Source organism: Emys orbicularis, chromosome 1, assembly GCF_028017835.1.
Source record: "Emys orbicularis isolate rEmyOrb1 chromosome 1, rEmyOrb1.hap1, whole genome shotgun sequence".
Lineage (NCBI taxonomy): Eukaryota > Metazoa > Chordata > Testudines > Emydidae > Emys > Emys orbicularis.
This window is the reverse complement of record NC_088683.1, coordinates 30,733,855-30,752,416: the sequence shown is the minus strand read 5'-3', so window position 1 is coordinate 30,752,416 and position 18,562 is coordinate 30,733,855. Positions and strand designations below refer to the sequence as shown.

Here is an 18,562-nt window from a genome sequence, read left to right as displayed (position 1 = left end):
TGCCGTCACCCAAGCCTTTTTATTTGATTGCCAGAACACAGGCAGGAGATTTTTCTTTTTGCCTTTTAGGGCACGGGGATTTGCAGCCCTGTAGAGCAAGCCCGGCTTTATTAAATGCCCAGCCGCATTGCCACAAAGCAACACAGTCACACGGTCTTTACCTGCTTTGAAGCCAGGGGCTTAGTATTTCTGATTTCGAAATGTAAGTGCAGGTGGGCATTTTTTTCCAGAAGAGCCCAGTCTCGTCAGCATTAAAAACTTGTTCTGGAAGATAGCCCCTTTCCTCTATGATTTTCTTTAATTGTTCGGGGTAGGCTTTTGCTGCCTCCTCATTGGCAGATGCAGTTTCACCAGTAGTCTGCACGTTTTTGAGGTTAAATCAGTTCCTAAAACTGTTAAGCCAACCTTGTCTGGCTTTGAATTCCTTCTTATCAGAAGGCTGTCCCTCTTCAGCGGGAGGTTTGAACAGCGCATAGATGCTAAGAGCCTTTTCTCGCAACCTGTTGCCATTGATAGACACACGTTTACGGTTCATGTCTTCCAGCTATAAGTTTAATGCCTTTTCAGTCTTCACTAAAGTCTTATCACGCACTTGGCTCGTCACCTTAGCAGTTACTGGAGCACTTGATGGCACGGCTTGACGAATTTCTCTCTCTCGAATCTTGATGGCATGGATGCTAGATTCGTTGCGGCTGTATTTACGCGCCACGTTGGCGATGGACATACCATCTCTCAATAAGTCCAACACAGCCAGTTTTTCCTCCAGCGTTGGAACAAATCGCTGTTTCTTCGGTTGAGCACCAAATGAAGTAGGTGGCTTGCGTTTAGGGGCCATGTTATACAAAAAATACGTACTGTATCTTTAAACAGTACAGGCACAGTAGAATCTCACTCAGCGCGGTGAGATGCGCACAGTATGAGAGGCACAGGGGGACTGAGTACTGTAGTGGGAACAGCAGTACTGTAGTGGAAACAGCAGATTCGCTTCTCCCATCTCACACCCACTCCGGGGCATACGCACTATTTAAACTGTTTTTTTGGGGGGGGGGGTTGCCAACCCTCCAGGGTTATTAAAGGGGAGAACCTTATCACAGGCCTAAAGACATGCTGTTGCTGTCAAGTCCCCCCAAAAAAATATTTTAGTGGGAACAGCAGATTCGCGTCTCACGCTGGTGGAATCGCCGGCTTTTTTTTTTTTCCCCCGACCGCATAAAGCTGAAATTGTGTGTGTTAAATGCGCGTACGATGCAACAGACCTGTACTGCTGTTAAAAGTGAGATTATCACTTCAACAGTCTTTGGATCAAAGGGTATGTCTACACTACGAAATTAGGTCGATTTAATAGAAGTCGATTTTTTAGAAATCGATTTGATAGTCGATTGTGTGTGTCCCCACTAAGCGCATTAAGTCGGCGGTGTGCGTCCACAGTACCGAGGTTAGCGTAGACTTTCGGATCGTTGCACTGTGGTAGCTATCCTACGTTCCCGCAGTGTCCGCCGCCCGTTGGAATTCTGGGTTGAGCTCCCAATGTCTGATGGGGCAAAAACGTTGTCGCGGGTGGTTCTGGATACATGTCGTCAGGCCCCCCCCCCTCCCTCCCTCCGTGAAAGCAATGGCAAAAAATTGTTTCTTGCCTTTTTTCCTGGGTTACCCGTGCAGACAACATACCACGGCAAGCATGGAGCCCGCTCAGTTCACTGTCACCGTATGTCTCCTGGGTGCTGCTGGCAGACGTGGTACTGCAGTGCTACACAGCAGCATCCCCTTGCCTTGCCTTGCAGATGGCAGACGATACAATACGACTGCTAGCCGTCGTCGTCGTCCCCTGGGTGCTCCGGGCCGGCCTCGGTGAGGTCGGTCGTGGGTGCCTGGACAAAAATGGGAATGACTCCAGGTCATTCTCTTCTTTAAGTTTCGTCTAATGGAGATTCAGTCCTGCCTGGAATATCATGCCAGCTGGACGCTTCTGCCTCAGGCTGCTCTCCCAGTCGGCAGCACCGTGTGGTTGCACCTACCCCAGCCTACCCCTTGCACCCATGGCTCATGAAGCCTGGCCAGTAGTAAGGAGCAGTTCAACTATAGGCTGAGCAAGTGCATAATGGTGGTAGAATGTGCCTTTGGACGTTTAAAAGCTCGCTGGCGCAGTTTACTGACTCAGTTAGGCCTCAGAGAAACCAATATTCCCATCATTATTACTACTTGCTGTGTGCTCCACAATATCTGTGAGAGTAAGGAGGAGACGTTTATGGCGGGGTGGGAGGTTGAGGCAAATCGCCTGGCCGATGATTACATGCAGCCAGACACCAGGGCGGTTAGAAGAGCACAGCAGGGCGCGCTGTGCATCAGAGAAGCTTTGAAACCCAATTTCATGACTGGCCAGGCTACGGTGTGAAAGTTCTGTTTGTTTCTTCTTGATGAAAACCCGCCCCCTAGGTTCACTCTACTTCCCTGTAAGCCAACCGCCCTCCCCTCCCCCTTTGATCTCCGCTTGCAGAGGCAATAAAGTCATTGTTGATTCAAATTCATGCATTCTTTATTAATTCGTCACACAAATGGGGGGATAACTGCCAAGGTAGCCCGGGAGGAGTGGGGGAGGAGGGAAGCACAGGGGTGGGGTAGTTGTAGGGGAACCCCCTAGAATGGCATGCAGCTCATCATAGAAGCGGCATGTCTGGGGCTCTGACCCAGAGCGGCCGTTTGCCTCTCTGGTTCTTTGGTAGGCTTCACGCAGCACTGCTGCGGGTCCCTGTTATAACCTCTGTCCTTCAAGCCCTTGGAGATTTTTTCAAATATTCCGGCATTTCGTCTTTTGGAATGGAGTTCGGATAGCATGGATTCGTCTCCCCATACAGCAATCAGATGCCGTACCTCCCGTTTGGTCCATGCTGGAGCTCTTTTGCTATTTTGGGACTCCATGGTCACCTGTGCTGATCAGCTCGCTACGCTGGCCAAACAGGAAATGAAATTCAAAAGTTCGTGGGGCTTTTCCTGTCTACCTGGCCAGTGCATCTGAGTTGAGAGTGCTGTCCAGAGCGGTCACAATGGAGCACTCTGGGATAGCTCCCGGAGGCCAATACCGTTGAATTGCATCCACACTACCCCAAATTCGACCCAGCAGGGTCGATTTCAGCACTAATCCCCTCGTCGGGGAGGAGTACAGAAATCGATTTTAAGAGCCCTTTAAGTCGACAAAAATGGCTCCGTCGTGTGGACGGGTGCAGGGTTAAATCGATCTAACGCTGCTAAAAACGACCTAAACTCGTAGTGTAGACCAGGGCAAAGTGCTTAAGTGACTTCCACCACTTCACTGGTGTGACTTTCTTTAAAACATCATCAGCAAACATATATTCCTTGAATGGTTCTTATTCCCAAACTGGGTCTCTTTTACGGCCTGCTGCCATTATAGGTTTTCCTTTCAAGTGAGAGAATGGTATGGTAGATCTCAAATCAATGAAGGCTACACTCAGAAAGTCCTCAAGACTTCTGGAATATGCTGCTCAAACAGTTTCACTTTTGTTTCTACTGCCTGTCCCTCCCTTCTCACATTTATCTCCAGACTTCTCCTCCTTGTCCAAATCTATTCCACCACCACCAATTTTCTATTCATTGAACTTTTTGAAACTTTGCACTTTTAGAGAGAGGTAAGGGATTGACTCTGTGTACACAGATTTGCAGAGGGACAATAGGGTTGAGGTCTGTTATTTCTCACCTCTATATATTTATTTATTTAAAAACATTTTTGCTGTTAACAAGCATGTCATCTCTGGAGACACAAATCCACAGTTTGAGAACTGCAAAACTAAGCATCTCTGATGGTATCTTCTAGACTGAGCACTGAGCCCCATTGGGTAGATAGAAAGATTAACCTAAATAATCTATACAGAAGCCCCTGGAACCCCATTACATTGGGTCCCTAATCCATGAACTATTGGAACTCATTTACAAAACTTTTCTTAAACATTACATGAATATATTGTTTCATACTATAGAATTAGAATTTATAATTACTATTCCATGATGAGATATCTTTGAGCTATAATGTATCTTAATTAAAACTATCTTTAGATAGGTTTTTTCCTCAAAAAGCATTTTATCAAAAAAATCCGATTTAAATAAAAAGATTGGATTTTAAATAAAAAAAATCCTCCTTTTTTTTTTTTAAATCATTGATTTTTATCCACCCTGGGTGCCTCTCTGCTGACTGAAAGAAGCAGCTAGCACTTTCCATTTGGATAATTCCGATTCCTCCCAGAATCAGCAATATTTGGACTCAATCTTGCTCATAAGAAATCGTGAGACATTATTGATACAAATTCTGTTTTAGAAAAACCCACCAGCCCACTGGCACAGACAGAGAAAACTGGTGATTAGCCAACCAAAGCTAAACAAATTAAGTTACTCACTTTCTTAACTTCCTACTTATATGTTTTCAGTTGCATCTCTTGTTTACAACAAAAACTACTTGACTTCAACATCAACTAAATACCCCACTCCAGGTACAGAAAACTGGGCTAGAATACAGCAGACTAAAGCCACATTTGTCCATGCAAAAGTTCAACAGGAGCTAAAGTCTTCCTGCATTAATTTTAGACATGGTGGTGTATAATTTGAAAAAAGCATTGGCTCTGGTGCCTTTGAATTCTAGTTTACAAGGAATCAAAAATATTTTTAATGATCATTAATCCAAGACTGGTGCTTAAAAAAAGCTTACTAGTACTGAAAGCATTTGTACTCACTCAAGTTTCTCTAGCCTTGGTAAAACTTTAAAAAGCATGACTGTCACCTAATGTAACAATTCCTTTACCAATGTTTCTGCCAGGTTACTGAATATCAGCTATGTCAAACTTAATCAGTTTCACAAAACTTAAAAGTTAGTGGGCAGTTTCACCAAAGCCTTATGCCAGCATAAATTTGATAGAGGTCCCTGTGGACCAGGGGGTGCTAATGAAAAGCCATGCCACCAGCAGCGGGTAGAACTCAAAGGCATCCATGCAGTGGCAAAGGTGGGTCAAGACAGTTGGGGTAAAATATAATGGGCAAGATCACTGCAATCAGAATGTGTACTATTCCAGTGGCTTCTTGAGAAAGCTCACACTACTGCACTTACACAGATAGCATTAATCCAGGGTAATTCAAAATACAAATATCAGATCTGAATGTTTCACCTTAAAAAAAATATATCAAAAGCCCAAGTCAGAACAGAACCATACAAGCACCTATCCTTCTCTCAGGCGGTGTACTCGAGCTCACAATTTTGGATGACTATATTGGGTTCCAGCCTGTATCCACCCTGACAGTGAGTATTCTGTACACCTTTTATTTATAGTCTATGCTGAGACTTGGTCAGGAAAGTTTGGTTTCTTGAGCAGGGAACGTGATATGTTTTCTTTCTGTCTGGTGCATATTAAAAGTTACACTACAGAGAGTCTATAAATATTAATAAAAAGGAATTTATCTACATCTGAGTTGTAGGGACGTAGCATGGTTTGATGCTGTTAGTAATGCTGTACCTCAAAAGGAAGGGATAAGTCATCAGCAAAAAATTTTGGACAATTGTAAGCAGAAAAATAAACCATTAAGGAGCATGCTATTTTCTGAAAACCAAAAGAAAAAACAATCTATTTTATGCAATAATTTTCTAGGCCATTCAATTAATGAAGTCTTTATGATTACAGTAACTTACATGCTATTGCCCTTTTAAGCCAGCATTGCTAGCCAAATTAAGTGTAAGAACTCTAGCTCATCACTAACATTTACCTCAAAAAGCTCTCCATCTCAAATTCTAGTCCCGGCCATTTACTGTAAATATTAATATCATTAAGCACAGCAGTCTAAGATGCAAACACACAAGTGAAAAGTACTTAATGTTATTAATGCATGTTTATGAACACTTCACTCCAATCAATAGGCTTTTTGCCCTATTGTTTTCCAAAATACAGTAAAACAAGTAAAGAGATTCAGAATTTCTCTGCTTGATAATTCTTGATAATTTTCTCCTTCTACTTGGAATCTCTAGATTCCTCTGTGGTGCAGTGATAATGGGGTGACTTATATTTATGCAAGTCTGCTGTCACATACACACAGCCCAGGCAGAGCTCCTCCTGGCTGGGCACTCACCAGGCTGTTGCATTTGGAGCCTACCTCGCTGGGTCATGTGTGCTTTTTAAGCTTTCTGAGTCTGAACAGAGTCACAGCACTAGCCCCTGGGGCACTCTCGGAGTTCAGATCCTCTGTTTACCAGCCTCCCCCTCCCTCCCTCCTGAGAGCGGAGACCCTGTGGTCCCACTACCTAGGCCCTGTGACTTGTGCTGGCTTCCTCAGATTCCGCAGTAGCTTATGCACAACTTTTCCCAGTGTTCCTTCCACCTTGTGGGTACTCTGGGTTCACTCTTCAGACACAAGTTTAACTCTTCAGACACAAGATAGCAAAAGCAAACACATCAATAGACTGCACAGGATTCTAAAGCAAGTTACTTTTTACTTAGCAGCACATGAAATACACAGGGATAGACAAAATAATAAACACACCTATATGCAAGTCCCTGCCTCAGTTTCCTCACTACTATAGAGCATTATTTGGGCTTAGGGAAGAGTCCTCTAAAAAGTCCAGGTTTCCCCTCCTGTAAATGACTTCTCTTCAGAATCATGCCATCTCTCTCCCCGCTGCTCCAACTTAGCTTGCTTCCTTTCACCTTGGCCAGTCCTGCAGTTAAACAGGGCCCCCCTGCTATGAAAGCATGCCCCTCTCTCATGCCCAAAGCAATCTCTCTCTTGCCCTGAGAGTCCCTCAAGTTTGCATGTTCCACTTCCAACAGAAGGTTTCTTTGTTCTGCTGCTAGGAATTTTTTATCTCCACTCCCCATAGAGAAGTTGAAGGGCCTAGCTTCTCCCAGCTTAAGCCAACCCACTGTCCCAAAATGTTTCCACCTGAACAGGTAACCACTTGAGGTCTAAAGACCAACCACTGTACCTGGTCTGATAGATACATAATATAGCCCCTGACAGCAAATGGTGGATTCCCACATACTCTGCCGTTGAAAAAATACAGCAATATCATAACATCAACCAGAATTCATAAGTTGTACATAGACAGATTCCCCAAATCATCATGGCTGCTGTACAACTCACTTTGCAGAAGAAGGTGTTATGCAGTGAGCCCTGTATTTTATCCCTGCAGATTCCAGACATCTTTGTAATTTCAGTCTACATCCTATTTCATCTTAGATTTCATGCTTTCCTGCACAATGTAGCATCATTTGAATTATTGAATGAATAGATGTTTTGGATGTCTGACTAATGAGACATTATTGATGGAGCCACAGAGCAATACAATGCTGTTACAATACAATGCTCATTTGGGATCGTGGGGAAATGAGAAGCAGCATAGACACAAGCCCCTATCTGAGTTAATAGGTATGTGCAGTATAGCTGTATGCTTTTAGGCTCACTACTTGCAGCAGTGCCTAAAGTCTCAGACTTCACAAGGATTTGACTGTGTGCAGGGAGCTGGCTTAAGGAGGATGCTCACTGAGAGGCCATAGAGTAGAGCGTGGCAATGTTTTTGTATGACAGACCGGAGGTTTGCCTCTGAGGCTGAGCACTGCTGGCTGACAGCTTCTTCGGGCATCCAGTCTATTGGGGTTTACAAAAACTAGGACAACACATTGCTTTCTGCAAAACCAACAGGGACTTGCCTAGTTTTCAAGGACAAATTGTTATCCTGTTTAGTTATAAAAACTGATATTGTGTTGTTCATTCATATAAATGCACAGTGGAGTGTAAACACAGGAACCAGCGAGTGCGGAATTTCTTTAGAAGGGTGGTACAAGAGTCAGTAATTTAAAACAAAAACAAAAAAAAAGACTTGCTAAAACTTTCCTAACAATGAAATATATTTTCTCTGTAATATATTTGGTATGTACAAGATACTTTGTGGTGTGGTGTAACATAAATGTTAGTACTGGCACTTGTTTGTTCATTGCCACTCATGAATAGCGCAGTCATCCCATGCTTATGCCACCAATATCTTTCTACTACATGACCATGTATTCCATAAGTGTAAGTATATACATGCACACACATATACATACATAGACACACAAACATTTATTTATATATATATATATATATATATTATATATATACATACACACACACACACACACACAGCAGATTGCCCTGATAGCACTGCCTATTAGTAAGGTTACCTGATACTTCCCATTGTAAGACCCTGTTTTCAGTTACTTATAACTTGGCTATCCTTTAACCGTTGGGGCTAAAATTTTCCATGCTAGGTATCTACCTCAGGCTGAATTTCTTCTGGAAAATTTCAGCGAAGACAATTCAGTTTTTTCTAAGAGCCAGGCTACGGAATAATATGTTTTGACCATGTTAAAAAAATCTGATAACCATTTATTTGAAAAGCTCCACCACCCTCATGCTTTGCAACAGGGACTTGAAATTTGGCAAGGTGATAGCCATTGTGTCAGGGGTGTGCCTTTTGCTATCCCTGTGAAAATCTACCCAAATTTGAGGGGGAGAGGGAATCACAATTCACACCTGCTCAGAGACTTGCTAGAGATTCAGAGTTTAATTCCCCAAAGGTTCCGCCAATGTTGAGCATGATCCAGCCTAGGAATGAGCAGGATGTCCTGTGCCATTGCAGTTCCCAGCTGCTCCAAGCCATGGCATGTCCAGGCACCAGAATTGAGAGTAGGGATCTTTTCTTTCCTGTTCTCTCAGTATCCCCCAGGACCATTGACACCAACTCCATGGGTGCTTGGAGGCTCAAGCACCCACGGAAAAAAAATAGTGGGTGCTCAGCACCCACCAGCCAAAGCTGTTTCGCAGGGCCACCAATCAGCTGTTCATTGGCTGGCAGGAGGCACTCGGGAGAGGGCGGAGAGCAGCGAGGGGCAGGCGGACAAGGGCCTTGGGGGAGGAGGCGGAGCAGGGACGGGAAGAGACAGAGCAAGGGGAGCCTCGGAAGATGGGCCAGAGTGGGGGTGGGAAGTGGCTGAGCAACAGCGGAGCCTCGGGGGAAGGGGCGGAGTGGGGGCACGGCTGCAGGGTGGAGCAGGAGTTGAGCACCGACCTGGAAAAATAAAAGTCAGTACCTGTGCCCATGACAACATCCAGGCAGGTGCCTTAAGGTTTGTACAGGCAGGGCTTAGCCCAGTGAAGTCCTACCCTGGCCTGAATGGAGCATGTAGATATTACCATACTTATTTAAGTTAAAAATATAAGTTTACACCAGTATTCTGTAACTACTTTGGGAACTGAAACTCTTTATTTAAAAAGAATCCATTTCAACAGACTAGGTGGCTCAGTAAATTGGTAATAGGCTACTGAGCTTTTCACCTCTAGGTCACCAGTTCAAATTTAGTTAGTTGACAATGACTGAAAGACATTACTTTCTGATGTTTGTTCAATGGCCTTCAGGAAATGAGCTTTAACAAGCACTAAATTCAATTAAACTATATATAGAAATACATATTTCACCATTTGTATGTATTAGCATTTTCCTAGTTTTACGGATTACACTAACAAAATTCAGAAGTCTTTCTACATGGTCCTCAATTTGATAATTAAATATCATTATGATTATCTATATAAAGATTGTTGTTTTGTTTACACTACCCACTTGATTATACTGACTCATGCCTACTAATATAACAACTAGGTTATATCTGCATATCAGACCTGAAGTAATTTTTGCAACCAAATTGCTCTGTTTTGAAGTTTTAATAAACATGAAAATACCTCCTTAACCACTTCTAGAAGCTAAACAAAAAGGTGACATAATTAAGTGCGTTTCATATGACATTGTAAGATACAGTAGAAATGTTTAACTTGCACAGTGTTTTATTTTGTTATTGTTTGGACGTAGAGGGTGGACATAGCTAAAACGTTTAAATGTATTTTATAGTTCACATTTTCAGGAACAGTGTTCATAGCAACATACGCAAATAAGAGATATGCAGATGCAAAGTCAGCCTTGAAAGAAAAATATCCAAACTGAAGCATTTTTCCTGTTAAAATACCTCAGTAAATTATCCCAAAGGGCTACATAATATTGAGTGGTATATATAACTCATGTCAATTGTGTTACTAAGAAAGCAACAACAGTGGCTCTAGAAATATCTGTAGAAAATCACATTAAGGTTGGGTTGAATATGAACTTTCGCTATCGCTGTAAGTAAATATTTAACAACAGCTGCTATAAATGATGCAAGTCATTTTCCACCAAAATAAGGTTCATAATAGCATTGGCACTTCAGAACAATTCAAAGAGAATAAAAATGGTAACAATTTGTAAAAGCCAACAACATTTACTGAAGAATTTTAACTTTTCAACAGGCACATCATAACACATGATTTATTATGAATTTCAGTCTCTAAATAATCTGTGCAACGTATTAAAATAAAGGCTCAATTCTCCCTTAAATGTGGACATAATTCTTTCTAATGTTACTGGGACTTACTCATATGCATTGATGGGAATTATAGTTATATAGATACTTACTATAAAATCTAAAAATAATTTGCAAAGCAGCCAGTGTGCTCAGCAAGCAATTCTTCAAGTATACTAAATTTACGAGAATGCAGTTTAATGTTTTTATTATTTATTTTTTAAAGAAATCACATATATCTCAGATATCCATTCAAAATAAAGGTACCTATGGCACAAGCTGATCCACAGCTTGCAAGGTAAGGACCTTAAATTTCATTTAATTTCGGTAACTTAGGCTGATCTAATGGACAGGGTAATGGACTTAGACTCAGGAGACCTGGATTCAGTTCCTCGATCAGCCAGAGACTTGTGTCTGACAGTGGGCAAATCTATCCTATTGCTCAGTTCACCATTTATAACATGGGACAGTGCTTTCCGACCTCCCAAAAGGTGCTGCAAGGGAAAAATTAATTGACTATGAGGTGTTCAAATACTACAGTGAATGAGAGTCACATAAGTACCTAGATAGTTAGAAACATTTATCCAAAACAAGAATTGGGGGACAATGGCAATTACATGTTCTCAACAATGAAACAATGTTCAGTTTGAATTCCCAAATGAAAAAAAGGAACATTGTCAACTTAACATTTACTTGATTTTTTTTTTTAAAGCAGAACTTTCAGGTGTTACACCTACTCTTGAGTCCCATGCAATTTTTGTCATTTTGCCATCAAATGTTCTCAGTTGTTTAAATATGTTTCTCCCCTCCTTCCTGTATAAAAGCCCCACACAAATAGGGGAAACAGACTAACTATACAAATAGTGATGCAAAAGGCAAAGGAAACAAACAAACAACAGACCATTTCCTAATCATTTCCAGTGTTAATAATCAAAGGTGCTACTTACAGAAGTGTAAAGTATTACAAAATAATTGATTTTAAGTTTATGTTTAAGACCATAAAACAGTTATTAAACTACAAATCCCTCTATGCATCCAGTTATCAATATGAGAATGTGTAGATATATGTGTGCTATTTTGAAGGTACAGACATCTATGCTAAAAGTAAAACTTTTACAAAAAAAGTTACACATAACCAGCCACTAACCATTTATTAGAACTGATTCATTAATCCCTGCCTAGTGGTTCCCAAAATATTTTCATCCTATGATCCTGAACCATTCATTGCTCCAGGCTTGGAATACTGATACAGATTATAAACCTTAGTACAAAGTAGGCTTTAAAAACACTCCAAAATATCATATATGCTTTGTTTTACAAAATTATTTTTATACATAATTAGTCAGTTAAATAATTCCTGGTTAGTCTCTTTTTTAAGCAAAACTATTTACAATGACATTCTTCCTCTAAGATCACAAAACATTGAACATAAATAAAATGTTTTTATTGTTGATTATGGATATTCACTACAATTCTTAGAAAGCTTCTTAAAATATCCTATAAACATTTACATGTATAACACATAATAAATTCAAGCTACAATGCTGTATTTATTACCATAAATATAACATACAAGCAGTCCACTTACCATGGATTAAACTAACAGACTTTTTAACATAGTGAGAGCCAGGTTTGACAGTCATGTTCAATATGAAGAAATGAAGATATTTTAATTTTTCTCATCATTCTGTCTCAGCAATGGTTTTAGGATTTTTGCTCACCTCATAGATGACGTAATGGTTTCAGCAGAGTTCAAAACTATTACATAAATCTACAGTACCCAATTAATTGCTACAAATTCTTATAAAATTACAAACCCTATTTATGTAGGGGCAAAGATTACAAGGATGTTGAATATCTTAATGTGCAGCATAACTTTCCAATTTAGATGTAAATATTATTTAAGCTAATTTATTTTTCCACCTCCTTAAATAGCTAATTTATTTTTTCCACCTCCTCAAATATCTGACTTTCAATGATAAAATGCATATAAAAACATTTCATTTATTTACAAAGCTAGCACAGCTCAGCTGGCAAACAGCAAGCTTTTGGATATGGCTATGCAAATACAACTTGAACTCGACCTGGAAGAACCAATATTTCAATGAGCTAATAAGGTTTTTCATTTTCAAACTGTTCTCACAAAACTGTCAATGATAGCAAAGATATGTTTATGTTGTTTCCCTTTCCCCCCACCCCTCCTCAAATCACCACTACCAATCTACCCTTTAGTTAGCTAGTTCACAGTATGTAGTCTGAGTGCTCGGCACCTTTTCAGAGACAGCTGCAGTTTGTCCCCTTGATAGATGCTCTGTCTCCTAATAAACCCTGTCAGCTACACAAAGGGAATTTTTAACTGTGGGCGGATCGGTATTAGCCTGTAGTGAAATGAAGTACTGCAACCATTCTTTGCTGTCCTCACAGCTATGCTTACTCTTTGGGCCTTCCTACTGTGCAGGTAGTTTGAACATAACTATTAAAAGGAAATAAGATTTTAACCTCTGGTTGTCTACCTTATGGAACACCCAGGAGCACATCTAAGTAAAATGCTTAATTAACTTAAGTGCATTTGTACAGCAACATGTCCTTGAGCATTAAAGCACTGAAAGCACCAAAAGACTGACTAGATCTTGCTGCCTATTCATAAAACAGAAATAGCAATATACTATTTGATTGATTAACAATAAAATACAGATTTTGCCTTCCAATACCCCTACTACAAAGAAGGGATCATTAGTCCCTCTTTAAATTACATGTCATCTCTTAGGCATAATGCAGGCCTATACACAATAAACAACATATATATAAAATCTGGTGCAGTGCTACATTTACATACACCATGCAGCATATCTGGTGGCTGGGAGACACCCATGTTATTAAAGTTCAGTTTGACAAACAGAAAGGAAGCTAACCTTCAGTTGTCTGTCATTTTGTTTAAATACAGAAGGGGTGGAACTTGCCAATAGCAGTAACTTGACAGGATGCGTCTTCCCATTCATTCTCCAGCCTTCTGGCCAGCATACTCCCTACAACTTGCCTGCCCAGTTTCCTTTTTGGGCCAATCTTTTAAGAAAATGGATTTTTTCCAGTCTTTAACATGGTACTACTCAACAGCAATAAATAATACAATTGTGACCATGTTTAGTATTTGCAGCCCCAGAAAGTGCCAGGGATACAACGAGGCTGAAGCGGGAAGGGGCAGATACGGCATCTGCCACAACAACTTTATGTGCTTTGACAAACAAAAGAAAAAACGTAGAGTACACCATGTCAAGGTTCATAAACTATGATTTCAAATGCAGCCCTGCTGCACCAGTGAGCTGGGATTCACTTACTGCACCTTCTCGCTCGCTCTCCACTCACACACATACACATCATTACCGTAGCACACAAGGCTCAAAGCACACTAACAGTTGTGTCCTGAGCCCTTCCCCTTGCTCTGCCCATCACTCATCCTCACAACAAACAAGGGAGAAGCGCGCAAGGATGCTGGGCTTCATGCCCCCGCCCCAACACCTCTTCAGGAGAAGGGGACATGAATCTAGAAGTCAAGCAAGCTAAGCAATACATAGTCCTGTGAAACCAGAACTACTGGCACCCCCAGGCCGGGTGGGGTCTCCCGGTCACTCCTCAAACACTACCGCCCCCAGCTGCGTTTCCCCATGCAGCAGCCCCCGGGGTATCGAGAGGACTCAGCCCTTCCCCGTCTCACCTAATCTCGGGAGGGCGCCCGGCCCTCCCCCGACCGCGGAGCTACCAGGGACCCCGCCCTTACCGGCGAATTCCTCCTCCTCGTCCCCGCTCTCCGAGTCGGTCTGCATGGGCTCCTCGGCGAAGCTGACCCCCCTGGTGGGGGCCCTGCGGGGCGCCAGGCTGCCCCTCTCATGGCCCGGCGCGGGGGAGCCGCCCCCGGCGCCGCTCTCCGCCGCCTCCGCCTTGAGGCGCCCGAAGTACTGGAGCGCGAACTCCAGCAGGTCCCCGGGCTGGCTCCGCAGCACCTCCACGGTGAAGCCCTGCAGCAGCTCCGTCAGCCCCGCCGGGATGGAGATGCTCATGCCGGGGCCGGCCGGGGCGAGGCGGCGGGAACGGGGGCCGCAGCGCGCGGGGAACTGCAGCGGGTGCAGGCCGGAGCAGGTGGGAGCCGCAGGGGTCCGAGCCCGCCCTGGCCGCCGAGGGTGCCGGGAGCGGCTCGCTGGGAGCCCGGGAGGCGGCGGCTGCTCTCGGTTCGCCCGCTCGGCGCGGCGGCGGCGGTAGCCCCGGCGGTGACTGTAGCATCCCCGCCCCCGCCTCCTCCCCCAGCGCCGGGGGGGGCCTCGCACGCATGTGACCCGGGAAACCATGACAACCTCCCGCCAGGGACTGCGGAGCGCTGCGCCGGCGGGGGCGGGGGCCGGGCTTCCCCCGGGCCCGGGATCGGCGGGCAAGAGAGGGGAAGGGATCGGGCTCCGGGGACAGTGCGGCTCGGGGTCTGCCTCGCCGCCGGCAGGGCAGGGGGCTCAGCCGGGGATGGTCGGAGCGGCGGGAGGTCAGGGTTTGGCCAGGCTGGAGAGGTACCTAATCCCGGAGGATATTGGGAGATAGGGCCGCCCCAGCCTTTGCTCTCCTCCGCAGCTGGGCATGGCACACAATGATGCAGGGGGGCTTACAGCCACGGGGGAGCCCTCCTCTTTGGGGCTTTGGGGGGAGGTCTGATCTTCCACTCAAAGCACCAAGGAAAGGGAGGGGTTGTGCAGCTACTGGGGCAGGTGGCCTTTCCACCTTCCCTCTTACAGTAAAGCCATGGCTGTGCTCCAGGCTTTGGTCTATGCAAGTTAGGTCAGTATGCAGCCACTGAAGTTTGTATATTGCCCATGCACACTGGCTGCTTGTGTGGGGGTGCTGCAGCTACTGACTGGGTTGCTTGTTTTAATAGTTTCAATTTAAATTGTGGTGCACCATGGGTAGGTATCCCAGCATGCCATGTGCCACCATCCAGCATAGTGCATTTGGGGAAATTTTTGCAATGTTTTGTGGATAGTAATGATTCACCCGGGGATCTCTGGAAGATAGTTTCATGCTGAGAGCTTGACTCCTTTTTCCATCTCATAATGCCATTTGTTTCCCAAATTTTCATGCTGTTTGTTAAAAATTCCACAAACCAGTGCAGCACTTTTTGGTTTCTGCCAGTTCTGAGAGAAGCATGAAGCCAGCAGACCTCTACACTATTCTTGTGAATGGTGCAAATCCAGAACACACGATCTGCCTGTATTTGCAGACCATCGGGAAGTACTGAAACAACAGGGAACATGAGGATTTCTTTGAGGACAGCTTGCTGAGAGATATAGTGAAGAACAATTGAAGTTTATTGGTGGCATTCACAGATCACCCATGCACAGTGGAGTACCACCTTTGGGCTTGAGAAATGAGCATTGCCTGGTGAGATCGTATCATAATGCAGGTTTGGGGAAATGAGCTGCGGCTGTGAAAGGCCACAGTCCTGGATCTGTATGCCCAGCTTATCCGAGTGCTCGAGTATTGGGACACCAGAGAGCTGCATTGAAAGTGGAGGAGCAAGTGACCATCACACTCTTGAAGCTTGAAACAGGATTGCTACCAGTCAGTAGGAAATCATTTTGGGGTTGGAAAAAACACAATAGGGGCCATTATCATGAAAGTGTGTAGGGCCATTAATTGTCTCCTGCTATGCAGGACTGTGACTCTCAGCAATATGCAAGACCTAGCAGATGTATTTGCCACATTAAGGTTCCCAGACTGTGGCGAGGCCATGCATAGCCCTATTTTGGCATGAGTTCACCTTGCCACAGAGTACAGTAATAGAAAGGGCTACTTTTCCATGGTTATGCAAGCTTTGGTGGATCACCGGGGATGCTTCATCAGTATCACAATGGGCAGGTCAGAGAAGGTGCATGACACTCACATCTCTAAGAACACAGGACTGTTATGAAAGCTGAAGTCAGGAACATTTCCTGAGCAGTAGACTACTATTGGTGATATTGAAATGCTAATAGTGATTCTAGAGAACACAGCCTTCCCCGGCTCATGAAGCCATACACAGACCACCATGATAGCACCAATGAGATCCAACTATGAGCTCAGCAGCTCGTTGAATGTGCTTTCAGCAGATTGAAGGGACTCTGGCAGTGTTACTCGCTGGATGGATCGTGGTAAGAAAAATATCCCCACGGGCAGAGGTGCCTACTGTATCCTGCATAATATCTGTAAGGCAAAAGCTGCTGCTGGGATGGAAGGTAGAGGGTGAGAAGCTATCTGTTGACTTTGAATAGCCAGACACCAAAGACTGTTACAAGAGCCCCACAAAAGTGTATGCACTGGAGGGAGGCTTTGAAAGAACATTTTTAACAGTCAGCCACAGTAGAGTTCTGCGATGGAGTGTTCTCTGAGCCTGGAGGTTGGGGCGCTGCTAAGGATGGTGTAGTGATTGCTGTACATTTATTAAGATGGCGGGGGGGGTTCCTGAAGCTATTAATTATAGGGTGCTTGGTGTACATTTACATGTAGTGGTTGCAAACAGTTGTTGCAAACTGATAAAATGATTTGATTCTTCAAAAATGTAACATTGAGTGGAAAATAATGATACAGAAGATCACCGTGCAAAAAAATCCCTACACATTTTAAGGGTATGACTACACTGGAAACTTCAAAGCACTGCCGTGGGAACGCTCCCGCGGCAGCGCTTTGAAATGTGAGCGTGGTCACGCGTGAGCGCTGGGAGAGAGCTCTCCCAGCGCTTCTGGTAATCCACCTCCATGAGGGGATTAGCTCCGAGCGCTGGAAGCGTGGCTGAGCCTGTCTACACTGGCGCTTTAAAGCGCTTAGACTTGCTGCGCTCAGGGGGGTGAATCACCCCTCCCGAGCCAGCAAGTTAAGCGCTATAAAATGTAAGTGTAGACAAGCCCTTAATGTAATAGGATGAAAAATTAAAATTAGAAAGTAAACATTTTATGTCCATTTGAGTAAACAACTGTAGTGTGTTATGGCTACACATACACCAGTTGTTCCACAGCTCAGGATATGTAAAGCTAGGTTCTCCTTGCTGTACCCCATTGTGGAGTGGTAGAGGTAGTGATGTGCTCTGTGATGCCACCTTGTACATTAGGAGGTGCAGGGAGCAATGACCATGGAGGACTCCAAGGACTGCAAAGGGAGAAGAGTCTGGGATTTTTGGACCTGTAGGTCAACCAGATAGTCTGCAGCATTTGGGTTTGCTGCCTGAGAAAACCCATTATGTCCTGGTGCATTTCCTGCTCCTTGTACTGCTGGGACTTAGTCCCTGTCCTCTCTTTCCTTTTCCATGCTGTTGGTCTCCTTCAGCTCTTTGTTCATGGTCTTATGCAGCAATGACTTGCTGAACATATCCTCCCTAGTTCCCTACTTTTCCCCCTCATCAGGGTCAGACTTTCTGCAAGTATGGAAGTGGCATCCCTCAAGGCTATCACACCAGAAGCTGTTGATAAGAACAGACAGATGTGCCATTGGATTTACAGTCACAACAGAAAGGGAAAGTTACGTTTCAAAACTTCCTCCTCCTTATTCCTATAAACACTTTTACTAAGAAATGCTTATTGACACTTCAGCTTTGGAGCACCTCTGCACAAGACCCCTGTCCAGTCCCAGCCACAGTGAGTACAGCCCACAGAGGAGAAGGCTTTTCAGTCCATCTTCCATAGAAACCAATAATAGGACAATGGCACTTAATAGTGGCGCTGCTTTCCACCGGCAGTGGAGATTTTAGCTGCTCTTATCACTGCTGAGGGTCACAAAGGCAGAGAACACAGCTGCTACTGGCGTCACAAAGCTGCCCAGGCTCATATGCCACGTTTACTGCACTGGTGCCAGCTGAACTCATTGCAGAGTGGCATGGGAGAGTGTCCTACCATGGAGGAAGAAATAAGGCAGCCTTCCCCAGAAACATTTGAGAGAGGCTTGTAGAATATCTCCATGAAAGTTTCATCGAGATCTCAGGAGGATTTAAAGGACGTCCCCTATTCACATAAAAAAGTGCTCTGCATGGCCACCTCCACCTAACTCAATAGGGGAACAAAAAGCAGATCCCAGCACTACCCTTGTTTGTTGTATTTCTTCTCCTATCAGTAAAACAATGAAAAGTTGATACCTTTCTCTTGTTAACT

General features: G+C 44.0%; 1 protein-coding gene across 1 annotated transcript in view; it reads right to left on the bottom strand.

Annotated features, from left to right (window-relative positions):
* PRKAR2B (protein kinase cAMP-dependent type II regulatory subunit beta) overlaps nucleotides 1-14,467 on the bottom strand; it is a 159,123-nt gene extending 144,656 nt beyond the window's left edge. Inside the window, exon 1 of the mRNA XM_065419895.1 lies at nucleotides 14,177-14,467. Coding sequence (XP_065275967.1) covers nucleotides 14,177-14,467 — 291 coding nt within the window. The remainder of the gene's footprint in view (nucleotides 1-14,176) is intronic.
* Between the last annotated feature and the right edge of the window lie 4,095 nt (nucleotides 14,468-18,562).